The sequence below is a fragment of the Panthera tigris genome, chromosome C2, assembly GCF_018350195.1.
Source record: "Panthera tigris isolate Pti1 chromosome C2, P.tigris_Pti1_mat1.1, whole genome shotgun sequence".
Taxonomy (NCBI): domain Eukaryota; kingdom Metazoa; phylum Chordata; class Mammalia; order Carnivora; family Felidae; genus Panthera; species Panthera tigris.
Window position 1 is genome coordinate 59,101,803 of NC_056668.1, and position 25,502 is coordinate 59,127,304.

The following is a 25,502-nucleotide window of genomic DNA, read 5'->3' on the forward strand; positions in this document are numbered from 1 at the left end:
CATGTGAGGCCACAGGGCCTGCCTGGCACAAGGCCAGGCTGTGCCTACACTGCTGCTCACTGAAGTGTGCCCAGCACCTCACTCTGGGGATGGTCCGTGGAGGCCCACACACTCCCCCAGTCGTATGAGAACAACACTCACCTTTGCCAAGCATCTCCTGTGTGCCAGGCCTTTTTCCAGCCTTCCCGCTTATTCACTGGAGGGACATCTCATGCAGAGTGTGGTCTTAGAGTCAGCACCAGAGGCAGATGTACTGTGAAGCTAAGGAAGCCAAGCTTCAGCACTCCCTCCCTCATGGAGTTTTTGTGTCCATAATTTTGCATTCTGTTTCTTTTTTTTTTTTTAATGTTTTTTACTTATTTTTGAGAGAGACACAGAGACAGAGTGTGAGCAGGGGAGGGGCAGAGAGGGAGACACAGAATCTGAAGCAGTTCCAGGCTCCGAGCTGTCAGCACAGAGCCCGAAGCAGGTCTCAAACTCCCAAACTGTGAGATCATGACCTGAGCTGAGGTCAGACACTTAACTGACTGAGCCACCCAGGCGCCTACATTCTATTTCTTAAAGAAGGCCTCCCAAGCTCTCAGGTCTTATAAAAGCTGGCTCTCCCCCTGGTTAGCTCATAAAGTAAAATCACACATAGTCCACGTGGAAGAGAGTGGCACATTGGAGAGCAACCAGCCTTCTGATGAGTGCTGTGCGGTTTCTTCCCCAGCATTGAAAAGAGGTCACGCCTTCCTTAGCTGAGCAGCTGACAAAGTAGTTGATTTGCTTTGGGGACCTGTAATACTGTGCAAGAAATGCATCTTTTTAAACAGTGGGTCCTGCTCAGCTCGGTGAGGTGCTCGCACTGTCAGGGACACTGGGAACCGAGACCTCTGGGTGGTGTGTGGGGTTACCTCGGATCCTTGTCTCCTAGCTCATCCTCGGACTTGGGGTGCACTTTGCTTCTCTGTCTGCCTCATCTTTTTCTTTGCCAACATGCGTAGTTCTCCATGCATATGTTGGGTCAGTGCTGCTGCTCCGATATATTACCTCATCTCTTACAATAGCTCTCTGCAGAGGCAGGTCCTTGTCTTTGACAAGGAAACCAAGCCCAGGGGAATTCAGTCACTTTATGTAGGTCTCAAGCCCCTGAAGGGCTGTTTGATGCCAAATGCCCGGAGGACTGTTTCCTGGGCCCTGGCTGCCAAAGGCGGGGTGGAGGGGTTCCCCTGCACTGAGTCCTGGTCGCACGCATTGCTCTTCACTTCCTGGCCCCTCCAGGCTCCACCGCCGAGGCTGCTCGTATCATCTACCCTCCAGAGGCCCAGACGATCATTGTCACCAAAGGCCAGAGTCTGATCCTGGAGTGCGTGGCCAGTGGGATTCCACCCCCGCGGGTCACCTGGGCCAAGGATGGGTCCAGTGTCGCTGGCTACAATAAGACACGCTTCCTGCTGAGCAACCTCCTCATTGACGCCACCAGTGAGGAGGACTCGGGGACTTACCGCTGCATGGCTGACAATGGGGTCGGGGAGCCTGGGGCAGCAGTCATACTCTACAACGTCCAGGTATTTGGTGAGTGTCTGTTGCAGACTTTCTTCTCCTTGGCCTCCTCTTTGGTCAGTGTGGCCTTTCTAGATGCTCATAACCCTAAGCCCTGGATAAGGTCATGTGCCTTGTGAGAGGTCCCATGCCCAGTGAGTAATGGAGGAGGAGAGAGATGGAGGTGATTAGATCCTAGGGTCTAGGTGTATGTGCCTGACCGCCCTCTCCGGTCCCTTTCCGGGCATGACTCTGACAGAAGAGACACAGGACCTTTCCTTCCCTCTATCAACAGTCACAGGGAAGGAGGGAACCATTCCTGACTGCAGTCCCCCCCCACCCCACCCCAGGGCCTGTCTAGCCCTAAATGGGAGGACTCAGGCCCTTTGTCACCCCTGCTCCGGTTTCCTGGCAGAGCCCCCTGAGGTCACCATGGAGCTGTCCCAGCTGGTCATCCCATGGGGCCAGAGCGCCAAGCTCACCTGTGAAGTGCGTGGGAACCCCCCGCCATCTGTGCTGTGGCTGAGGAATGCCGTGCCCCTGGCCTCCAGCCAGCGCCTCCGACTGTCCCGCAGGGCCCTGCGGGTGGTCAGCGTAGGGCCTGAGGACGAAGGCGTCTACCAGTGCATGGCTGAGAATGAAGTTGGGAGTGCCCATGCTGTGGTCCAGTTGAGGACCGCCAGGCCAGGTAGGTGTCACCCAAAAGGCTGGAGGAGATTTCAGCTGAACATTCACAGAACCCTTTCCTCAAGTGAAATCCAATTTAGAACCCCAGTATTATAAATGAGATAAAAGTGGCTTTTAGTTATGAGTGCAAGTTCACATTAACTTATTAAAAAGTCAGAGGTGTACATTTTTACTAGTAGAAGTGATCTTACTATTGTATTTTTAAAAATGCTTTAGATCTGTGAGTTGCTAGGTTTCCATGGAATCCAGTTCAACAACCAGTGCTCTAGAGTAAAGAAAAGCAAATCTGCCCCTTTCAGCTTGATCCATTTCAGCTGACACCTACCCTGACTGAGTAGTTACTTACATACTCAGTCTTGGACTAGACGGGGCGGCGGGGTGTGGGGGTAGGGTGCAGAAAGACATAACAAAGACCCAGCTTGCTCATCAAGGAGACAAAACTCACCAAGGAAACAATTTGAGGAAAATGTGACAACAAATAATGCTGAATCCTCAGGATCAGATGCTAACCGTCTGTGGTTCAGAGGTCAGCTAGAGGAGAAACTAGCGTGGGCACATTCTGCAGATGCTTCCGAAAGGAAGGGTTGCCTGTCCTGGGCTCTCAAGTTCTCAGAGGTGACTTCACAGGTGATTTATAGGTGACTTCACATCTCACATTCCAGGTGGCTGCAGTGGAGTAGGAAAAGGCCCAGAGTGTGCGTGGTGCTAAGACCCCGCAGTGAAGGGACATGTCCTTCCCCCAATGTAGGCATGAGAAGGAGGGTGCAGGGTTCCTCAGGAGTAAGGAGAACACCTTCACGCAAGGTGAGGCTAGTCCATGGGCTCAGGGAAACAAGCAGACGGCAGAGATGCTTGCCTGCTGCCCTGGGCCGCGGCGGGATGCCTGGGCACAAGGCCCAAGCCTGCCCTTCTCTCCCGGCAGGGCAGCAGTACAGCCCTGTCTCCTCCCACAGGGCCCGGCCATGTGTGGACTGGGCCCCTGGTCATCTCAGGCTCCCGCCCCAGGGGTTTCCTCTCTGACTTCTCTCTGCTTCCTCCCTCGAGGCAGCAACTCAGCCCATGACCAAGGGAACCAACATCCTCTTCCTCCGCTTCTCTTTCCTTCCTGGTCCTTCAGGCACGACCCTGAGGCCATGGCGGGATGCTAAGCTGGACACTGCCACACCTCCCATGCCGCCCTCAAGACCTGGAAGCCCTGAGCAGATGCTGAGGGGACGCCCAGGGCTCCCCAAACCCCTGACGTCCATGCAGCCAGCTTCCCCACAGTGCGCTGGAGAGAAGGGGCAGGTGGCTCCTGCTGAGGCGCCCATCATCCTCAGCTCACCGCGGACTTCCAAGACTGACTCGTACGAGCTGGTGTGGCGGCCTCGGCACGAGGGTGGCAGCCGGGCTCCTATCCTCTACTATGTGGTGAAACACCGCAAGGTATGGTGCCTGACCTCCCCTCCGTGAGGCTGGGTGTGGGTTTCTGCCTGCTGGCCACCTCCCCTTGAGTTCCTGCAATCCCTACCGCTGACCTTGACCTTCCTCCACTGAACTTTCCTACCACCTCCCGGGAAACTGGTTGTGATTGAGGCATTTGGGAACCTAAGAGGCCCAGGAAAAAGTCATGTGTGCCCCTTCGGGTTCTCTGTGCACTGGCTTCCCAGGAGCTAACACCACCAGTTTCTCCTCTCTAGGGAGAGTTAACAGTCTCCCTGGTAACCATCACCTGCCCTCCCCTCTTCCCTCTGTCATTTGTTGTTGATGTTGTTTTTTGTTTTGTTTTTTAACCAAAGTAAGCTCCTGTGGGTACATCCCTGCAAGAACTCTGCATGGCAAGCCAGCTCTAAGGCCAGGGAAACAAATATTTGTGAACAAGTGTTTTCTCTGAGGGCTATAAAATACCCCCTCGGTTTTGGGGACTCAACCATGGCTCAGGTTTGACAAGCAGGCATTTGAGCTGAAAGCACATCGTGTTGTTCAGACCTCAGCTACTTCTCTTTGACAGAAGGAAGCCTGTCTGGGTAGATGTTTCAGGAGCTGTCAGCAGGGGGAACCTCAGGCCCTGGCAGGGTGTGGGGACAGCCAGTTAGGCCATCCTCTTGGACACAATGTCCTGTGAGGCAGGACAGGGCCCCCAGCCTGCCCCCTTCATTCGAGGCTGAGCGCTCACCTGATGTTACCCCCCTGGGGAGAAGGACATGAGATTTCCTTTAAGAAAACGTCCTTGAAGAGCATTTCTGTTCATCCCAGGTGTGTGCCTTTTTTTTCCCCCTAAGGCCATTAGATGGTAGAAAATTATCGTTCTTAAATGGATTTTTAACAGTGTCATTTGATGATGTATTATATAAATGCTGTATTTTATTATACCTTCATTGTTATTTTTGCCTATTAAAGTACTATGTGCACTTAGTAGAAAGTATTGAAAATATGTGATTGTGGAACTGAAAGTATTTATCAACTCTTCTCCCCCCGCCAAAACCAACCAACCAACCCACCCAGCCCTGTGTGGTGCGAAGTGTTGGCCACACAGTAGCCATTCCCCTGCCCTGGACCCTGCCAGCAATCTCATTCTGTTCTTTCCCTTCATGACCTTGGGTGAGGACAAGTTCACAGACATACGGGGCCTCAGAAAGACACCTGAGGCGAAACTGCCTACGAGGTGGGGGCCGGGGGGTAGTTTCTCACTAACCCTTGGCCCCCTGGCCTCTTTGTAGACAGTCAGCAAAGGGGGTGAATACTTGTTTAACAAAAAGCTCATTGTTCAGACCGGGTTATGGGGCAGCCCTGGTCCTAATCCTTGTTTCCCCATGTAACCGGACACCTCCATCTCAGAGTTGTAGACAGAGATCAGGGCAGGCCAAGTGCTCCCGGTCCCCGCTAGACAAGAGCCAGCAATGAGAACAAGAATCATATTTTTCAGGCCAATAGGTGGCCATGAACCTGCCTCACCAAGAGGCAGGCTGGCAAAGGTGGTGCATGGTGATCTGGAAATGCCAGGCTAAGGCCACCGTCACCGTGTGTGTGTGTGTGTGTGTGTGTGTGTGTGTGTGTGTGTGACAGTGACTAACGACCATTCTAGTTCTTATTTTTGTTTCTGAGCCCAGTGGAAGTGTGAGGCCCATGCTGGGAGGGCCAAGGGAGAAAGGGGCACAGGGAGAGGGAGAGGACCGTGCCCCATCCGGCTCTGGCTTCTGTCAGGCTTCGGCCTGAGGGGCACTGGGGCTGCTAGGTGGATGCCACCAAAGAGAAATGATGTCTTGCAAGCAGTTCCATTCCTGAGGGACTGACGGGTCTTAAAGATCATCTCACAAGAAAGGACTCTGAAGTGAAAAATCAGTGTTTGGGCTGTGGGTACAACCCTTTCTCTTGCAGGAGATTGGGAATCATTCCTCTCATTTTCACTTTTTCTTGTTCGGGAAGCCGGTTCCATTTCCTGCTGCATCTGCAGACCCTGGGCTACTGTGTTTGGGTTTCCAATACTACTGAGCATTCTCAGTTTGTGAAAACTTCTCCCCTTGGAACAAATCCTGGAAGTCTGACATAAATGAGCCCAGACCATCCCTGTCCCTTGAATAGTAGGTTTTGTTCTACTTTGGAATATTCTGCTTGGGGATTAGGGCTTTTTCTACCAGCTGTTTGATTCTTCAGCAAACCACGGCTTTGGCTTCCAGCAGACTGGGAGATGTGCACAGTTGGCAGTTAAGCCTTTTGTCCTGAGAGTTGGGGTAGGTGAGAGGAAGCAGCCTCCCAGCATCGCCCTTTGGGGAGGGAGCCTGGACTCCTGTATTTTTTTTTTTTTTCTTTAAAGAGCTAGAAATATGGGGCCATTAAAGATCCATACTAGATATAATTCATCCACAGTTTTTAAGTACTAAGAAAGGAGTGAAGGCAGGAGCAGAAGGAGGAGGATTGAAATGGCAGAGACCTACTGAATGGAGGGTGTGGGGAAAGTCCAGAGAAGGGGGCCAGGCATTTGCTGGGAACCTACTGTGTACCAAGTTCAGTGCTTGACACTATGTAAATGATCTAGTTTAATCTTCAGAATAAGCTGAGAGCTTTTATTTGCCTCATTTTAGAGATGAAAAGATTAGGGATCAGAGAGGTTAGGGAACTTGCTCAGGGTTACACAGCTGGTAAGAGACATAACCGGGACTTAAACCCAAGATTTCCTGGCTCCCAGACTCTTTTTCTTTCTAGGAGGAGTTACATATGGTTATGAATGTGCTCTCTGGAGTCAAGTCACAGTTTCTGTTCTCACTAGTGTTGTGGCTTTAGGCAAATTGCTCTCCAAGCCTTAGCTTTCGTGAAGCGGGAACAAAACTAACACCTGCCTCTTGGGCTGTTGTCATGAAAGCACTTTATAGGGTACATAGTAAACACTCATCAGACAAAACTCTTTCTATTGGTACTGCGGCTTTTATCATCATTATTGTCATCCCATAGTATGAAGAGACTGTGTTTATTTGGTTTAAATCAAGGAGAAAGAAAGTTAAATGTGGAGGTTTTCAGAAATACAGAGAGGAGGTCTTTGGAGAAACTCAGCAATGTCAGGCCTTTTGACCCTCCCCACCGAGTGTTCTTTGATGGGCCGGTTAGGTGAGGGACCAGGGAGCTGACCTCGCTGTCCCAGAGCTGGCAGGACCAGCTTACGCCCTGCACAAACCCAGCCCATTCTCCTTCCCTGCCTCCTGCCCTGTTGGACTCCATTCTGCTTCTTATGTGAACCATAGCCACCCGTAGCTCCAGGCTGAGATGCCAGTGCTGAAACCAGCTACCTTCTCCAGCAGGTCACAAACTCCTCTGACAACTGGACTGTCTCCAGCATTGCAGCCAACCAGCACCGCCTGACCCTCACCAGACTTGACCCTGGGAGCTTGTATGAAGTGGAGATGGCAGCTTACAACTGTGCAGGGGAAGGCCAGACAGCCATGGTCACCTTCCGAACTGGTGAGGGTCAGATGTTGCCCCCAGCTTGGGGGTTTGTGGGCCTGAGCAAATCCTGCCAGGCTCAGGTGAGAAGCCCTGCTCACCTTGCCCCACTAGTCACCTTGAACTTTATCTTCCTTTCAACTGTTGCTTCACCTTGGTTTGTGAGCCCAGGCTGAGGGTCCCAGCTCTCATGAGGAGAGCTGCCAGCTGGCCTCTCTGCCCTGCTCCCCACCCCACCCCCCCACCCCGCCAACACACACACTAGGGTCAGGCACAATACCATGATGGTTAGGCAGAGCTAGGAATCAGTCCACACAGCCGGTGTCCTATATTATTTGTATCACCCTGCCAGATCCCCACCCCCCTGCAAAGTCTCAGGCAGAAAGAACTGTCTGGAAAGGGACACCTAATCCACACTCTCCCACTCGCTGGTCTCCACCTACTTCCATCCAGGACGGCGGCCCAAACCTGAAATCATGGCCAGCAAGGAGCAGCAGATACAGAGAGACGACCCTGGAGCCAGCCCCCAAAGCAGCAGCCAGCCAGACCACGGCCGCCTCTCTCGTAAGCCCCCCGGGCGGCTCAGGGGGGCGGGGTGAGCAGCGGTCAGAACTGAAAGCAGGTTCACTCCCTCCCAAGGTTCTTTGTTGCAGGCGGAATGGGGTCTTGTTCTGTGGGTCTGGGAGGCCTTGTGACATTTTCCTGGAATCTCCCCAGCCAACCCCATGAGAAAACGTAGATTGGAGTTTTTCAAGTAAAATGTAGTCTGACATGGGGAGGGAGCATTGGCCCTGTGGGTCCAGAGAATACAGAATGGAGAGCAGCTGACTTTCGGTCCTCCACACTCTGACACTGCAGAAGCATGGCTTCTAGGGGTTCTAGCTGAAGGACTTCTGGGAGAGGGTGACCCAGGTAGCCCTGGAAGATCTGATGTAGCCACCAGAGGGCAAGGGCTGGGAGGAGAAATAGGTCCCAGTCAGGAGCAGGCTGAGTCCAGTCACAGTACATCGCCTTATCGTGTCCCTTCTCCTGCTTCCTTCCTCCCTCATGTCTGGTTTCCTCTAGCCCCAGAAGCCCCTGACAGGCCCACTATCTCCATGGCCTCTGAGACATCTGTGTATGTGACCTGGATTCCCCGTGGGAATGGTGGCTTCCCAATCCAGTCCTTCCGTGTAGAGTACAAGAAGCTAAAGAAAGTGGGGGACTGGATTCTGGCCACCAGCGCCATCCCTCCTTCCCGGCTCTCGGTGGAGATCACTGGTCTAGAGAAAGGTAGGGGTCCGGCCACTGTCCTACCTGGTCTCCTAGTTGTCCCCCACCACTCAAAGGAGAGTCAGAGCTTTGGAGGCTCTACTCTGTGCTGGTCCTCCACCTGCTATCTTGCTCACATTGGATGCTCTTGGTGGTGTCCCCTCCATCCTACAAGTCCTTCCTTCTCTGTCTCTCCATAGCAGTCCATAGCTATCCCCTCTGGGGCTCCTTTCCAAAAAAGATGGGAGTTCTTGTGTCCTTTGGGAGCTACCCAAAAGACCCTACCCTGGGTGTGCTGGGGTGGGTGGGTCAGAAGTGTTTCCCAGCTCCTGGGTTCAAGTGAGCGGCTCTCACCAGGCACCTCCTACAAGTTCCGTGTCAGGGCTCTGAACATGCTGGGGGAGAGCGAACCCAGTGCCCCTTCCAGGCCATATGTGGTGTCCAGCTATAGTGGCCGCGTGTATGAGAGGCCTGTGGCAGGCCCTTACATCACCTTCACGGATGCTGTCAATGAGACCACCATCATGCTCAAGTGGATGGTAAGTGACCTTTCACAGACTGCAAAGGGGAGAGGGGGCTGAGCTTCATGATGACAAGAGCTGGCTGCTGCAGTGGGGGCAGGAAGCAATCACTTTTCTATACTGCCCTTCTTCTAAGACCCCTTCCTGTATTTTTTCACAAAGCCTTCCTGTAAGTGGTCACCTCCCAACCCCCGTGTACCTGGGAATTGCGCCAGACTGACTTATCCTTACAGTACCCAGGCAGGTTCAGAGGGGGCTCAGATCTTTGGAGAAATGTCTGTTCCTTATCTCCAGAAGCTGGGGGACCTTTAGGCTAAATAACAAGTGACCTTCATAGCATTCCCCAGAAAGCCTTGGGGAGTATCATCAGAAGTATTTGCCAGACTCCTGCAGTGAATTTTTAAATCCAGGCTGGGGTAAAATTTCTGTCCACCAGTGGGTCTGCTCACATGAGGACTTCTCTGCTCCATTGTCAACTTGTTTCTTCTCCCTTCCCTATAGTATATTCCAGCAAGTAACAACAACACCCCAATCCATGGATTTTATATCTATTATCGGCCCACAGACAGTGACAACGATAGTGACTACAAGAAGGATATGGTGGAAGGTAAGAAGCACTTTGGGGACGCGGTTTTCTCTGTTGGCAAGGGTGTCTAGGTGTTGATGAAAGTTTAAAACTTGGGCATCTGGGTCCATATCATTGACTCCTGCCATGCGTGGGGTCATCAAGTTCATAAATCCACACGCTTCCTTCCCTTGGTGATGGGACCACAGGAACTTGGGTGGCACCTAAAAAATTCCAATAGTTCTCCTCCACCTCATTCATGGCACCAGCCCAGACACACACCCCTGTCCAAGCCTGACTGCGATTGCTTCCAAGTGGACTAGGTGGTACACATCACCACGTGTGACTGACTCTCTTGCTGCCTTTTCCAGGGGATAGATACTGGCATTCCATCAGCCACCTGCAGCCAGAGACCTCCTACGACATCAAGATGCAGTGCTTCAACGAAGGAGGAGAGAGTGAGTTCAGCAACGTGATGATCTGTGAAACCAAAGGTGATTCTCTTTAGGCTCTCTACTCTCCCCTGCTATTTTTAGCCCACCAGGACAAAGTCACTGCTCCATGCGACATGCTGGTCATGTCTTCCCCATGAAGACTCCTTGTTGTCCAAATACCCCTAAACTTTGTCATTTTTAACTCTTTATTTGCCTGTGCCTCAAGTATGAATTAGGTTGCCATGGTGATGGCTTCAGGGAGCTTGGGAATTAACTCATACATGAACTTATGGAATAGAACCCATTCTTAAGGTTAGAACTTTCTATAAACACTATATTCCTATAAAATTTGGTACTTACATTGATTGGTTTACTTATTTTAATTACAACCCCATGAGTTAGGAAAGAAACTGAGCATCAGGAATTGATGTATCTTGACCAAGGTCCTTTAGCCAGTTAGGGGTATTGAGCACACTCTGGGTCAAGTTTATCTAACTATAAGCAGATTCTTTCCTGCACTAAAACATGTTAAACATCTTCACTGAAAAGCTTAATATTTCCACATTGGTCAAGTGTTTAGATACCACCATCTCCATTTTGCAAATACTGCCAAGTGTATAACCCGAGTATATTGCAAAGAACATCATCAAGGGAAGATTACAAAGGAATAGGAACAGAGAGAAGAAAAGAACCCGTTTTCCTTATGTGGACAAGATTCTCTTTCTAGCTTTATGCTCTTTCAGTCAGTTACTCAACAAATACTCAGTGCCTCCTGTGTGCACTCCTAACCTCTTTTGTTGTGCACAGTGAAGGGAGGGGGTAGACACAGGACTTCTGGCTGTGCATGTATCAGGGGACTCACACAGAGTACCCAGGGCAAAGAGAGGCTTCACAAAGGCTTCGCACTGGTCTGGAGGGATTGACTCTTCAGGTGACTGAGAAGGGAGTAACCCGGGGGCAGGGCAAGCCTGCACACAGCTCCAGGTGGTTGGAGGGTGTGGGAAGGAGGACGAGAGAGAGAGAGAGAGAGAGAGAGAGAGAGAGCTCAGGGAATGGCCAGGGATGGCAGTGGGCACTCTGGTCATTGAGAATTCTGCGGCTGTGAGGTTGAGAAAGCTCACAGGTATTTCTGCAGGCATGGGCAGATGGGAGAGAGCTGAGAGGTAAGGTAGAAAGAAGGGACGAGATTGAGTCTCTTAAGTTTATGTATTTAGAGAAAGAAGAGACAGAGGATCCCAAGAGTTTGGTGTAGGGCTCTAACTCATGAACCGTGAGATCATGAGCTGAGCTGAAATCAAGAGTTGGGTGTTTAACTGAGCTACCCAGCCGCCCCGAGTTTTAGTCTCTTTTGAGGCTGTGTGTAGGACCAGGGGTTGCTAGCATGTCAGGGCTTGGAGAGAATGAAGAGAGTTCAAAGCAAACCATGAGGTGTCCGGCATAATGTACACATGGGTGATATTGCCATTTATTGAACTGGGGAAGCCAGAAGAGAAGCAGAGTCCACGAGAAAGGAACAAGGTGGAACCATTTGGTGACTTCCTGCAGCAGATTCTTCCGAGATGCTGAGAGAGAAGCAGGTCTCCCAGCAGGGGAGGGCCCTGGAGTATTTGGCAGTCACTGGGACACAGGCTGAAGTCATAGGAACAGAACAGAATACAGGATAGAGCCTGGAAGGGATTAGAAACCCTCGCAGATCTGAGAAGACAGAAAAATGTAAGCAGCAGCCTTCGGAGAGGTAGCGGGAAGTCACCGCCTGTGCTGTGGGAGAACCCAGGGGGAAGATGGCTCTGAAAGGGAGTTCTCAAGGTCAGGCACACCCTGACAATAGCACAACGCCGAGGAGGAGTCACCGTCTTGTCACTGAGTTGGTGTTTCCCAACTACCGGCTGTGCTAGAGAGTCCCTCCATCTCCTTGCTCTAGGCCCAGGCTCAGACTTGGCACTTTGCATCCCTTAATCTGCCCAGGAATAGCAAAACCATGGGTAGGATCTTCCATTCCCAGTTATTTTGCTGGTTTCATGCATCCTGTTTTTAGATTTTCTTCCAAAAGTTCACCAGCTGTTCTTTGAGAAAAGCCCTATACCTTTTCTGCCCAGAAGACCCATTCTGAGACCAGTGTTTGGGTTGTATTTTGAAGTAGAAGGTTCAGATGCCTTCTGCAGTAACAAATTTCCCATCAGAGGCCAGTTCAAAGCTGAGCTTGGATACCACACTCATCTAATACAGAGTTTTGAGGCCCTGCCTTATGAGTTTGACCCCATTTCCCACACCCATGGAATCAGGTCTGTTGATGTTTCCTGTTTGTTGTGAGAGAAATGTGAAGGAATCGATGCTGAAGTGTCTTGTTCACAATTACAGCCCGGAAGTCTTCTGGCCATCCTGGTCGGCTCCCACCCCCGACTCTGGCCCCACCTCAGCTGCCACCCCCTGAAACCATAGAACGGCCAGTGGGCACCGGGGCCATGGTGGCACGCTCCAGCGACCTGCCCTACCTGATTGTCGGGGTCGTCCTGGGTTCTGTCGTCCTCATCATCGTCGCCTTCATCCCCTTCTGTTTGTGGAGGGCCTGGTCTAAGCAAAGTGAGTGACCCTTCAGCACCAAGGGGAAGGAGCCTGGGGAGGGGAGGAGGGGAGGAGGGGGCCTCCCAAGAAGCCAAGGAGGCCTCCACCCAGGGCAGGTTGGAGATGCCCTGCTTCACATGCACTAGAGCATAAGCTCCTGGGTCCCCCACAGAGCTCGGAGAGATAAGAATACATCAAGCCTGGGCCCTTTCCTCCCAGCTCATGGACCCTGGTGGATGCAAAGTATGAAGTGGAAAGTGGTCTGTCCCCTCTTTTCTGGAACTCAGTACTTGTCTGGCTTCAACTCCTTTTAAATTCTGAAGCTGCTGTTCTGACCACTTGCTCAAGTTGAAAATGCCCCCCACACTTTCCCTGCCCCCTCTCTCGGTCTGTAGATGCCTTGAGCTTTCCCTCTTGTCCTGTTGCTAATTTCTGCTTCAGATGACAACACATCGGGCCAGCTTGTCTCATTCAAACATTGCTTCTTCTGTTGGCTCACCGCTTCCTTCCCCAAACCTGTGCCCCTCTATCTCCTCACCCCTCTCCCCAATGAAGAAAAGAATCTAGATGTTAGGAGAAGTGGGTGACTGGAAGAATATGTTCTGAGAGAAAATATTTTCATCCCTATGTGGTCAGAAATTTTCTGAGATTTCTATGGTATTGGAGGCTGCCTTGAGCTTCCTTGGCCTAAGCATACATCTGTCCTTCTGTCCTTCCAGAACATACAACAGACCTGGGTTTTCCTCGAAGTGCCCTTCTGTCCTCCTCCTGCCAATACACTATGGTACCACTGGGAGGACTCCCAGGCCACCGAGCCAGTGGGCAGCCCTACCTCAGTGGCACCAGTGGACGGGCCTGTGCCAATGGGATCCATGTGAACAGGGGGTGCCCTGCCGCTGCCATGGGCTACCCAGGCCTGAAACCTCAGCAACACTGCCCAGGGGCGCTTCGGCAGGTAACGTAGTCCTGGGAACGCAGACAAACAGGTGTGGGCCCACACGGGGGCATTGGTGGGGGGCTGCCTCCTGGGGCTCCCTCCCTCCTACTCTTTAATCCTGGGCTGCTGTGTCTGGCTTTCTTTAGTCAGGAGCAGCTCATTCTGTTGAACACGGAACAGGAAAGTTACTCGGACTGTGATGTGACCTTTTCGTTACTCTTTCTTTTGAGCAGCGGGATGACCCCAGCAGCCTGCTGAAGCAGACCGTTCTTGGCACTGGATATGACCCCCCCAGTCACCAGATTCCTAGGTAACTGGACCCTCCCATCCCTGCCTTCCCCTCAAACCCAACCTCAGTCACTGAGAGGAGACGGGGGACCCACATCTGACAACCTGCTCAGCCGGACTCTTCTCAAGGTGTTGTGTTTGCAGTTATAATGCCCTTTCTGCTCTGAGGCATAGGTTGGCCTCCAGAAATCTGTCCTTCACTTGGCAGGCCAGAGTTGCACACATGGAGTTGGCTTTGTCCCCAGGCCTCTGGACACCTGACTGCATGTCCTCTCATGCACTCAGGACTTGCATGGAATAAAATGGAAATAGACTAGAATCACCCAGAGAAGTTGTGATACGACAACATCTTCATGTTCAAAGGGCACTCGTCCCTGCCCCATCTGAGCCCTGACCAGCCTCAGGGCAGCAGCCAGGCACTGGGAATACAGGCCCACTCCACCCCCACCTCACCTCTCCATCTGGTCTCGTGCCTGCAGGGGTCCCAAGTCTAGCCCAGAGGATGGCTCTTTCTTATATACACTGCCTGATGACTCCACTCACCAGCTGCTCCAGCCCCACCAAGACTGTCACCACCTCCAGGAGCAGCCCGCCCCCACAGGCCAGTCAGGCATGAGGAGCGTACCCCAGGGTCCTGGGCTGGAAGCAACGTGGGACCCTCTTTTTCACCAAGGTTGGCGCCAGGGGCAGGGCTGGAAATTGACGAGGTTGGGAATGACCTGAGGGAGGCAGGCGTCCACAACCCAGAAGTGTCCTAGAGAGGTGGCCTGAAGTAGAGTCATCCACAGTTTTTCTGTGGGGGAGACACAGCCCCACAGATCCATGCGGATGAACCAGCTGGGTCCACGTCCATCTTGGCAAGCTGTGTCCTCAAAGGCCGAGAAGAGAACACGCTCCCATTTCAGAGAAAGAAGCCCTTTCGGTCTTGCGTTTCACGACCATTCACAAATTCCAGCTGCCTCTCCTCACACCAAGAGGCGTTCCCTAATCACCCCAAATACCTTGCTCTGTTGGGTCTTGTCTCTTAATTAAGGAATGAGATTATATCAGTCATTAGGAAGCCGAGTTCTCACATCATCATAACTCTGCTTCCACAGAACTTTTTCTCCATGAGCCTCCATGCATGACCCCTGTCCTACCATCTTCCCTCGTGCCAGGCTCTTGGGAATCAGCACACGCTGGTTGCAGTGAGGCTGGTTCCGTTGGCTAACGCTTCTTAGCTTCCATGGTAGGAATGGTCCGTTCGCATGCAGATCCTAGACACCGTCTCTGGGAGATAAAATTCTAAGACCGGCATCATCAAAACTGGACACCATCTGGGGTGGGATTATGCCCAGAAATCCTACCATACAGGTAGACTAGCCACTTGAATCTGGAAAGAACAGGGCTCTCTCCCACATTTCATGGCTCAGCTGACTTCATCCACCCCAGGTTACAGGCTAAGTAGTCGAGAGTCTCTGTGGTCCCACCACTGAAATGTGTAGGTGGGACATGGGCAACAAGTGGTCCACCCATGTCTCTGAGACCTTAGAGGGAGCATAAATGTCATTGTCACAGTTGTTTCTGTCTTTCTCTTAGGGGTAGTATAACCAACTCCCATCACAGAGAGAGACTGACCCAGTACCACTGAGCACTGATTCCTGATCAGTCTGGATTTTAATGTTTCCCACTTTTCTCTCCCCTCAGGGCCCCCGTGCTGCTTGGGCCTTGTCCCAGTTGAAGAGGTGGACAGTCCTAACTCCTGCCAAGTGGGTGGTGGAGACTGGTGTTCCCAGCACCCCAAAGGAGCCTACACAGGGCAGGAGCTCGGGATACGGCTCTCCCCCAGCCCACCATTGCATGTATCTTTTGAAACACCACCTCCTACAATTTAGGCAGAAACCAATATCCCAGAAAGACTATATATTGTTTTTAAAAAGAGACAGAAAATTGGTATTTATTTTTCTATAATAGTCATATTTATATATTTATGCACTTGTAAATAAATGTATATGTGTTTTTATAATTCTGGAGAGATGTAGGGAATCCTACCCATTGAGGTATGAGAAGGGAATCAAAGAAGCCCCAATACAGGATTCAACCAGGAAAGAGTAACATAGACTGAGAAGGCAGCCCTTCCCTAGAGCCTCTGTCACTGCCCAGGAGGCTGCAGAAGGCCCCCAGAGAAGCTTGCGGAAGGAAGAATCTTAGCACACTGTTCGTGACAACGATGAAGGAAAAGCAAGGGCCCCGCTATCACAGGCTAGAGACACTGGTGAAGACGGCTGGAGCTGGTACTACAGGAGATGTTTTCAGAAGATGCCCACGAGAATGGACTAAGATGTGTATAGTCCTACAAGCATTAACAGACCTTCCAGAATCAATCTGTGGCAGCATATCTCTGTAAAAACAAACACTGTAACTTCTAAATAAATGTTTAGTCTTCCCTGTACCGCTCAGCTTAGTCACATATGAGTCAGCATCCTCTTTAAACATTAGGATACACTTTTTGAATATTTGAAGAAAACCTCCACTCGTGACATTTTTAGCTCTGTCAAGACAGAGCCGAGATCTGGAAGAGGTAGGAGACGTTTCATTTTTTGTCTTTTAAAATACTGTGTCAGTAAGTGTTTCGTCCAAGAGGGAAATTGTGTGAAGGAGGCAAGGAGAAACAGATTCGCAGTCTCTTACTGACTGGACTCGAGGGGAGGCTTTGGTCTTATGGGAGGAATGAAACTTCTCTTTTCTCTATAGATCCGTGTGGAAGACTACTTTCTCCAAAATACCATTTAGTTAAGTGCTAGGCTGCACATGCACGCGTGGTGCCTGATAAGATCCGCTTTCCTTCTTTCCTACAATAGACCAACATTGCCAGAGGAGTTAATTTTTAAACAACCAGGGAGTCAAGATTTACTTCTTTCTGTACAACCCTGGGACCAACCTTGATACGTGCAACTGGCACTAGATGGGGGCTGAAGCTTTGCAGTGAAAGCGCTAGCACTCCCATTGTTCTCGTGAGGGAAAAGTATTTTCTAGATTGAAGGTAAGTTACAGATGAAATGCGGCTTGAGACACTTAATCTGGTTAAGAGTCCCAGAGCCAGACTCCCCACGCTCTAGTAGATGCCAGAGAGAGAGACAAGATTCTAGGACAAGCGCACCCTCTGCTGGCCGGAAGAAATAGTGCGCCTGCTCTTAGCTTGCATGCTTTTTCCATCCAATAGCTAAATTGGATAAAGAGCTCTCATCGAGATGCAACATGATCTTCAGAAAAGCTGTATTTAAAAAATATTTTAAGAAACAAAGTGAAGGCCTATAAGGAACATGGAAATGATAGAAGAACTAGCATGTAAGTTCAGCCACAACCTTCACTGAGGACATAGAAGTCACTTCCCAGAGTGGGACAGAGCCAGTGCTCTCCATCTTTACTCAGTCCAGGGCCTCTCAGATCTGGACTGTAACTCACCTCCTAGCTTAGTGGCTTAATTTTTTTTCTCTCCTTGATGATCCCAAATAGCTGTCAAAGTGAATTTTGGTGAACTTTATGGAAGTGATACATAAAATTGCTTTCTATGCAGCCCTGGAACCATAACAATACTGAATGACTTTAGCTCCCCAAAAAAGTCCTAGGAAAGAAAAAACACTTGCAAGGCACATTAAGTGAGATAAATATGTGTATTTACCTCAGCCAGCTGCAGGAAAAGAGGAAAGGCTGTGAGGCCTCTAAATTGTAGCCTAGAAAACGAAGTAGCTTATAAAATACACTGAAATTCAATATCTATTTCTTCAGGTTAATTATTATAGTGCCTTTTAGAAGTCTGATTCAGCCCGCAAAGGCTGTATAATTTACTAAAGGGGGAGTAAGATCTAGAGGGCAGGCGCTGGTAGGGGTGCAGAGCCCCGCCCAGGGCCGACAGGCCTCTCCAGGCATGGCCGTCCTCTGTGACAAGACAGCCAGACTGAGCAGCAGTGGGTAACTGTGATGGAGGGGCTGCGCTCTATAGCTGCTTTTTCTCCCAGTTTTGGTTTGTGATGGTACTATGGATGAGGGTTCAAAATTGCCAAGTTACATTAGCAGTTGGACTCAGTGTGGACAGATTTTGGCCTCACTCTCAGAAATAAGGCAGCCTTTTCTGAGACAGAGGCAGAGGCAGAGAACCGTTCGATCAGGGAAGCAGGAGTGAATGGAAAGTTATTCACCCACAGCTGAAGCTGAACTTCCCAAAGACTCCGATGCTATACGTAACTATAGATTCAAGACTGAGTCTGGAGTCAAGTAGAAATGAAACTAAAGCTAGCTATAGGTCTTGTCCAATTCAAAATAAAAACTGAGGGTTAACTATACTGCCTACTGGATAAAAGCCTGAATATTGTGGACTTAGTGATGGTTTAGTCCAGTTTGATTTGGGAAAAACGGTAATGATCCTGGTTGGTTTTACAGAGTCGAAAAAGTCATGGAATCTTTGCCATGGCTCTCCCACAGACTCTAAAGTCATTCTTGCTGCAGTTAGAATCACAGAACTTCAGAATGGGAAAGAGACTTAGAGCTTATCCAAATCCTTCATTTGTTGGATAATAAAATGAGGCCCAGGAAATTACGTAACTTCCCCTGGCCCTCACTACCACCTAGGGCATGGCGTCTCCTCGGAGACCAAGCACTTGATCCAGGCAGTTGCTCATTGTAGCTGGGTGAGGAGCGGAAGCCCGCAGCCAGACAGCCAAGCAAGTGAGGCTGGAAGGAGCCCTGCCTCCTCAGCCAAGCTTCAGATGGCTGCGGCCCCAACTCACAGCTTGACCGTAACCTCTTGAGGGACTCCATGCCCAAAACAGCCCGCTCAGCAGCTCCCAGATTCCTGACCCTCAGAAACTGGGTGAGATAAGCAGTTTTAAGCAATGTCTGGGGGAGAAATTTTCATGCATCAGTAAACAGGTAAAACCCTCACGAGTAGCACTTTTTAAATGCTTGAAAGGCGCACACAGTTTAGGGCATACGGCAGAGAAAATGATGGAGGGTGCTCTCCAGTAGATAAGCTACTACCCCACAGACAATAAGCACAGACTATTCGTGTCTCTTAAATAGGAACATGAAAGAATCTTTGAAAGGAAAGGAGTCCTATCTAATTGGGGAGACAGATCAGGCTAGTCGCAGGTTAGGAAGATTTGATGTTGCTGATCCATCTGCATGGATGCAATACTGCCTTCCTCACTGTTCCTTCTCTGTGACCAACTTCTATTCTGGGACAGCTCAATGGGATAGCTCATTAACATGGACCCACAGAACACTGGATCTAAAGTGCTATGTTCTCCCTCTTACTAATGGGAATCCAAATATCACATCATTCTTAGATGGGTACAGCCATACATTCCCATTACCACTTACCCCCAAACGGAAAAGGACACTCTCAAATTAGTTCAGAACATTATGCACAATCAAAAGTGATTGTTAGAGATGGTCTTTCAGCGTTATGTAATCATTCCTTACTTCTGGATCTACATCAGAAATAGGAAAAATGGCATAGGACATGAGAAGCTATGGGCATACCTAGAATACTGTTAGAGCTGCAAACATCTACAGAGAAAAGCCGCCTTGTTGACCATTTTGCAAAACCCGCTCTTCTCCATTCAGAGCTGAGGAGTTTGCTGACGCGAGGGGTGATTCAGGAAGCTGGGCAGTCTCCTGCTTCCTGCCAATCCAGAGGGATCTGTTCTGTCTGTCTGCATTTCCTGCATCCTGAGCTCCCAAATAACTGCTCTGTGAAGTTAACAATGTCAGAATCCTAATTTGCATTTCTTATGCTAAAATACTGTTGGCAGAATAGTTTGTGCTTTTCTTTTTTCATCCTCTCAGAGAATACTTAACATCAGAGTTTATTTTCCAAGGATTGAAAAACACAGATTTTCTCACAAATTGCTAGTTTTTCCTTGCTGATGGCTAAAAATTCAGATAACCAAACAAATTTCCCAAAACAGGATATATCGCAGATGCTGAGATACAGCCTTCTCTGAGACTCCATATTCAATCCAGTAGTTTCCAAACAGATCTAAAATGGTTCAGTTCCATGGGAAATAAGATGTTGGCTGCGGTCATCTGTGCTAAGCTAACCAAATTGGAGAAAAATTATTCATACTATATAACTGGCTCTGGTCTTAGACTTTTAGATAAGACTTTAAAATAATAGGATTGCTGCAGGCAGCAAGGAACTTCTCTGGTAAGTTGTATGTCAGAAATCTGGGATGTATTGGAGAAAAAAGCAAACTCAAAGGCCCATGGGCTTCATCTCCTTCTCTTGTGGAGGCTGAATGGGTGGGAGGATAAAACCACCTTTCTTACGCAAAAGAGCGATCTCTTCCTTTAAGGCCAAGATCCTTTCTGCCTGGACTTGGATCAGTTCAGTGACCTTCTTTCTTGCCACAATGTCTGCTTTCCGAGGGCCCTGGAAGGCATTGCCCTGTTGAAAGAAAACACCTCCCTGCTTTAAGCATCATTTGGAGTGTGAAAAATTCCCCATCCTAATGTTAGTAGTGCAGACCCTACCGTCCATTTAAACACCATTGCTCCTTAATTTAAGGGGCCTTCAAGTCCTCCACTGAAATTCCACCATTAGAAATGTGTTTCTTTGGCCTAATGAGTAACTGTTAAAATGCAAGTCCCATTAAGCTAGCTATCCATCATTCCTACTGAGGAGGGCTCAGCACTGCAACCATGAAAGACAAGGCACTTCCTTTTTTTATACAGCCTATATTTTGTTTTCCAAAAAGGAAATCTCTATTTCCTCATCTGACTCCTCCCCTTGTCCAGCCAACTCCTGCTCATGCTTCAGACATCACTTTTAGGGAGGCCTTTATCCTGTGGACTAGATAAAGACTTCTTGTTCTATGTTCTTTCAGAACATCCTTCATATATCATTGTGACTATGACATTGAACCTTCTGAAACTTCTATTTGAGACTCCTTTTTTAGGATTCAAAAAGTAGCGGTTTCATATGGTTCAACCTAAATGCCTGTTTGATGCCTGTCTTGCAAGATCCTGTGCCTGTAAGAGAGAAGGCCGGCGGGCCTCGATCTCACTACCCACCACTCGTCCCAGAGTTTGTCATAGAAGTATGGGCTCAATAGACTTTGAAGGCACATTAAAGGGAGGAAGATAGCAATTCTCTAGTGTCCACTCTGTGCCCAGTGCTTTCCATGTGCTATCTCATGTACCCCTCACAACTCTGAACAAGCTGTTATTCCAGTTCACAGATATGGACACTAGACCAAGAGATTCATTAAACTGGGCCTTGTCACTATATTCCTAAGGATTTGAAGCAGGGTGAGAACTGGGTTACCGGAAGCCAAAAGCCCATGCTTTGTCCATTACCTCTACGGACTCACTTCATAGCTAAGTGGGGGTTACTGTTACCCAATACCTTCTGCCTCTTCTCCCCTGCCCACCTTCACTCTATGGGCTATAAAAGCTAAATATGCGTTCTCCAGTTTCTCTTCCATCTAGGGGTGGCCACATGGATATAAGCAGAAAACACTTGCTTTCTTAGTGAAAGGGACCTGAAAGGCTGACATTTGCATTCGGACGTGAAGCTTTGAGCTGAGGCAGCCATCATGTGACTTTGAAGGAAACTTCAAAGAATCACAAAGAATCAGAGGTATTGGCCCTGGTGTTACAGATCCACTAAGCCTAAAACCCTCAGATGTCTTCTCCAAACTTCTTGTTAAGTGAGGAAAAGAGCCCCTATTTTCAGCTACTCTCCATGAGGGCTTTGGGCCACTTGTAGCTAAACTTATGCACCAGCTCATGCTGTCATCACTCCTGGTGTTACCCCACATAGTCACTTTGAAGTCACCTTAACATTCCCTCATTTTTCTCACCGTATCCACTCAAAGTATGGCTATTCTTACTTTGAAATGTCCTCTGACACTTTTTTGTTCTTGCCATCTATATATCCCAATTCATGCCTAGATTGTTGGAAGAATGATAGCAATGGAGTCAACTTTGGAGGTGGACAGTCCTTGGTTTAAAAACTAAGCACCATGCAAAAACAAAAAAGCAAACCAAGAAATTAAGCACCATGCATTAGCTCTGAGCTAGTTACTTAACTACTCTGAGCTTAGGAAAGTAATATTTTGAGAGTAGTAGTATGAGACAGCTTATGTAAAGAGAATGTACATTTACATGTACAATGTATTACTTTATTGCTGTATGTATACCTATGTGTAAAAATATGTATATAAAGATATGTATATGCTATGTAAAGAGACATATACTATTAATTTCCTTTCCCATTCAACCAATCTTCTACTCAAACTCTTCAAACTCTTTTCTGTCCAACATGTCTAGACTTATCAAAGCACATAAAGTCAACAAAATGTTTATGACTGCTTATTCTGTGAAGGTCTTGTTTAGGCATTAACCTTCTGGAACACTATCTTGTTCTTCACTCAAAAAGTCTTGCGTGGCTAAACGGCCCTTGATACTCAGATTCCAGTCATCCTCTCATACTGAATCTCCAATTATTAGCCTCCCAAGTCCTCTTACTCATTCTTTCTTCTAGATTTGTGCTTGGACCAGTGATTCTTAAACTCTAGCCTGCATCAGAATCATCTAGAAGGCTTGTTAATGTAGTTGGCTGGGCGCCTCCCCCAATGCTGCTGATTCAGTAGATCTGCAGATGGGGCCCAAGAATCTGCAATTGTAGCAAATTCCCCAGGTGATGTTGACACTGTTCTTCAGGGGAACACACTTGGAGAGCCCTTGGCTTAAACCATTTCCAGTATGCTTAAAGAAAACAAAACAAAGAAAACCAAGAGAAACAATGGGCATTTTTGCAGATACTATTATAAGAATATGACATATATATTAAAATATGTCCTATGGGTCACCTGGGTGGCTCAGTCAGTTAAGTGTCTGACTCTTGGTTTCAGCTCAGGTCATGATCTCGTGATTGGTGAGTTTCAGCCCCACATCAGGCTCCATGCTGACTGTGCAGAGCCTGCTTGGGATTCTCTCTTTCTCTCTCTGCCCCTCCCCGCCTCAAAATGAATAAAAAAATTTAAAAAATAAAAAGCATTTAAAAAATCAAAATATGTCATGTATGTGTTAGGTTGCTAGAGGGTACCTCACCTAGGTGAACCTTGAATCAGGTGAACCTGTATTAAATAAGAGTTATCTACCATATATTATGTATTATGTCACGCTGAATAAGAATTATGTAAGAACAAGGTGAAAGCCATACAAAGTAACAAGTGTTTTAATAAAGTAATGTGAGATCCTACAATTAAAGATACCCACTTTAAATCAAATGAAATAAATATTGGAAATGGGTATTTAACACCAAATTTAGGGATTATATTGGTGTCATTTGTACCTAAATCTCATCTCACCAGGGCCAAGGCAAACCCCATAGGTTAATACATATGTAAATTCACGGCACCCAAATGGCATACAATAAAGCCAGTCCCTCAGACTCACTTATATAGTAGGTACCAGCAACTTCATGTCCTCCGGGACCCAGGTGGGCTGGACGTGGTCTTGAGATCAAAATTTGTTTAAATGCCAGTACTTGATAGTCTTGTGAATAGTTACCTTTATAGAGTTTCCCCAACTCTGATAAAGGGTCTGAAAAGAAGTTACATACCTGCTGGTTCTGTAGTGTATTCAGTCGAGAATCAAGTTTCTTCTTTTCGGTACATAAATCATTCATCTGATGAAGCTTTTTGGTGTGTTCCTTTGTCTTCATCATCAGCTCCCATCGTACTTGAGCAATCTTTTCCTGCCAGGGCAGGAAGATGCAAAATGGATTAAGTGAATAAGAGATGAATTAGAAAAATGCATGTCCAGATTTGGTCAAAACCATTCAACAAACATGCATATGGAAAAAATTAATCAGAAATCAATATTAAGATGCAACCTGGGCCAACTGCTTTGTCTGTGGTTTGATTAGAGAAAAGCAGAATGTAGGTATGCTCAAGGATCAAAGTAGGTAAAAATAAGATAGATACCGCTTTATTGTTGAAGAATGAAATGAGTGTGCATACTGAATGCTGCTATTCATTATTTAAAAGGAAGAACATTAATTGAAACAGCAAGCTCTCATATACTGTTCTTTTCCCAGTCTCGGCCCATGATCCTCAAGGTAGCCAGCTTGAATGGCCATAGGTCTCCTAATGGCTTTCTTTGTTCTCTTACTGCTTCAAAAAATTATTTTAGATTGCCCCTATTATCTCCAGCATTCCCCTGAAAGGAACCAGTCCCATTGACATGAACGCTCCAGTAATTTGCTTCTTCAAAGCATTGTGGTGAATCTTGGATAGCAAAGATGAGACAAGATAGCACTAGGAACCTCTTCTCCTACCCTGTCTACGGATGAGGTAAAACTGGAAACTGGAGAAGTCACAGTGATCTGGGGACTTGCAAATTTTTATAAAAGCTCCTGTGTTTGAATCTGGCTATAACTGGGGCACTGCCTCATCTCATAGCTCAGGCAACAATGTAGGCATTAACATCTTCTAAGATCCTACCAGCTAAATAGTCCATACCTGGTTATAGAATTTATTACTTAGAGATGTTTTCTAATTTCCAGATACTAAGAGCATGCAAAAGCAATAGGGAATAATATAATTGGGACCCTCAGAGCAGAGCAGTTCCATCTCTAACACTGCCAGAACATATATTTATACATTAATGTAGACCTCAAAGTGGCATCTTTGTAATCATCCATGCCATTTTGTCATCGTATGTCCATGTACTTAAGACCCCAAAACCCAGTGCTGGTGTTTTCACTAGCACAAGATAGGCAAGTCCCTTAAACTAAATGAATGGTAAGGATGCAAGACAGGCTTAATATCATGGGGGAGCCAAGTTGGGCTCACAGAATCATCTCTGGCTGCACAGATGTTTCACGGGAACCACTGACAGCATTTCTTGCCTCAACCCAAGTTTGACCAAGTTGGGTCACCTGTCCTCCCATCCGTTACCTCCCACATCTTCATTTCCTTTGCATTTGATAGCTCCTTTCGAAGTTTTTTGATCTTTAGCTCTTCAAGCATTGTATTCACAGAAAGTGTCTGAAGGGCTTCTAGGTCTATCACACGGCCAAACTTGCTGATCATTAGCCGACGGACCGTTTCTTCCATTTCTAAAAGAAGACATCACTGTCTTAGGTTATTCAGTAGTTTCATGGTTATTAAATGAACAATACCAGTAACAACAACATTCTATAGAACAACTTTTGCAAGAGGATGGTAAAGGATTTTATGTTACCAGTTGATTTTTCCTGTGACTCTTTACCTGCTCCTTTGCTCACCTACAATGCCCATTCCTGTGTTTTCACCTACTTGAAAATCCTGTGTAAAGCAGACTCAGCTTTCCCCGCTGGCTTACATGCTATGAGGTGTCCCTCCGCAGACTGTTAATGGGCCCCAACTAGACTAGAGATGCTTCAGATTTTTTTTTTTAATTACTGATCTCTATAGCATCTAGTGTTAGGAACAGAGCAGGTACTTAGAGGAAAAGTTCCATCCTACTCCAAGTAAAAATTAAAGTCACTGCAGTGGTTCATGAGGCCTTACAAGGTCTGTCCTGCCCCTGTGATCTCTCCCCACCTCCTGCCCTATACTTCTCTCCTCATTAACTGCAGACACACTGGCCTCCTGTTTGCTTCTCAAACATTCCAGGCTCACTCCTTCTCAGTTCCCACTGACTGAAATGCTCTTCCCAAATAACCACATGGCTCCCTCTCCCCAGCCCATTTTCTGAAAGCAAGTTGTGAGATGGGTAAAAGGCTCATTTCCAATACACTCAGTCCTGAAGTGGTAACCAAGAGCAGGTCTTCATCCTCTAACCAG

The 25,502-nt window shown here is 48.1% G+C and overlaps 2 protein-coding genes across 13 annotated transcripts in view; one reads left to right on the plus strand and one right to left on the minus strand.

Annotated features, from left to right (window-relative positions):
* BOC (BOC cell adhesion associated, oncogene regulated) overlaps window positions 1-16,114 on the plus strand; it is a 72,798-nt gene extending 56,684 nt beyond the window's left edge. For 6 of the 8 annotated variants that reach the window (XM_042998758.1, XM_042998760.1, XM_042998757.1 and 3 more), the window contains 14 exons: window positions 1,264-1,557; window positions 1,940-2,212; window positions 3,329-3,636; window positions 6,981-7,143; window positions 7,579-7,689; window positions 8,191-8,397; window positions 8,734-8,915; window positions 9,399-9,504; window positions 9,834-9,956; window positions 12,255-12,476; window positions 13,178-13,413; window positions 13,629-13,705; window positions 14,163-14,356; window positions 15,370-16,114. In XM_042998758.1, the coding sequence (XP_042854692.1) occupies window positions 1,264-1,557; window positions 1,940-2,212; window positions 3,329-3,636; window positions 6,981-7,143; window positions 7,579-7,689; window positions 8,191-8,397; window positions 8,734-8,915; window positions 9,399-9,504; window positions 9,834-9,956; window positions 12,255-12,476; window positions 13,178-13,413; window positions 13,629-13,705; window positions 14,163-14,356; window positions 15,370-15,557 (2,684 nt within the window). In that variant the 3' untranslated portion in view covers window positions 15,558-16,114. Of the gene's footprint in view, window positions 1-1,263; window positions 1,558-1,939; window positions 2,213-3,328; window positions 3,637-6,980; window positions 7,144-7,578; window positions 7,690-8,190; window positions 8,398-8,733; window positions 8,916-9,398; window positions 9,505-9,833; window positions 9,957-12,254; window positions 12,477-13,177; window positions 13,414-13,628; window positions 13,706-14,162; window positions 14,357-15,369 lie in introns of those variants that run through there. The other 2 variants (XM_042998763.1, XM_042998764.1) reach the window with 2 other exon arrangements.
* The window catches only part of CFAP44 (cilia and flagella associated protein 44), a 158,714-nt gene continuing 144,532 nt past the window's right edge, over window positions 11,321-25,502 (minus strand). For 2 of the 5 annotated variants that reach the window (XM_007098616.3, XM_007098617.3), the window contains exons 33-39: window positions 24,633-24,793; window positions 23,294-23,428; window positions 19,042-20,110; window positions 14,823-14,950; window positions 13,789-13,970; window positions 12,389-12,467; window positions 11,321-11,591 (exon numbers count right to left, since the gene is read on the minus strand). In XM_007098616.3, coding sequence (XP_007098678.2) covers window positions 19,919-20,110; window positions 23,294-23,428; window positions 24,633-24,793 — 488 coding nt within the window. In that variant the 3' untranslated portion in view covers window positions 11,321-11,591; window positions 12,389-12,467; window positions 13,789-13,970; window positions 14,823-14,950; window positions 19,042-19,918. The remainder of the gene's footprint in view (window positions 11,592-12,388; window positions 12,468-13,788; window positions 13,971-14,822; window positions 14,951-19,041; window positions 20,111-23,293; window positions 23,429-24,632; window positions 24,794-25,502) is intronic. The other 3 variants (XM_042998754.1, XM_042998752.1, XM_042998753.1) reach the window with 3 other exon arrangements.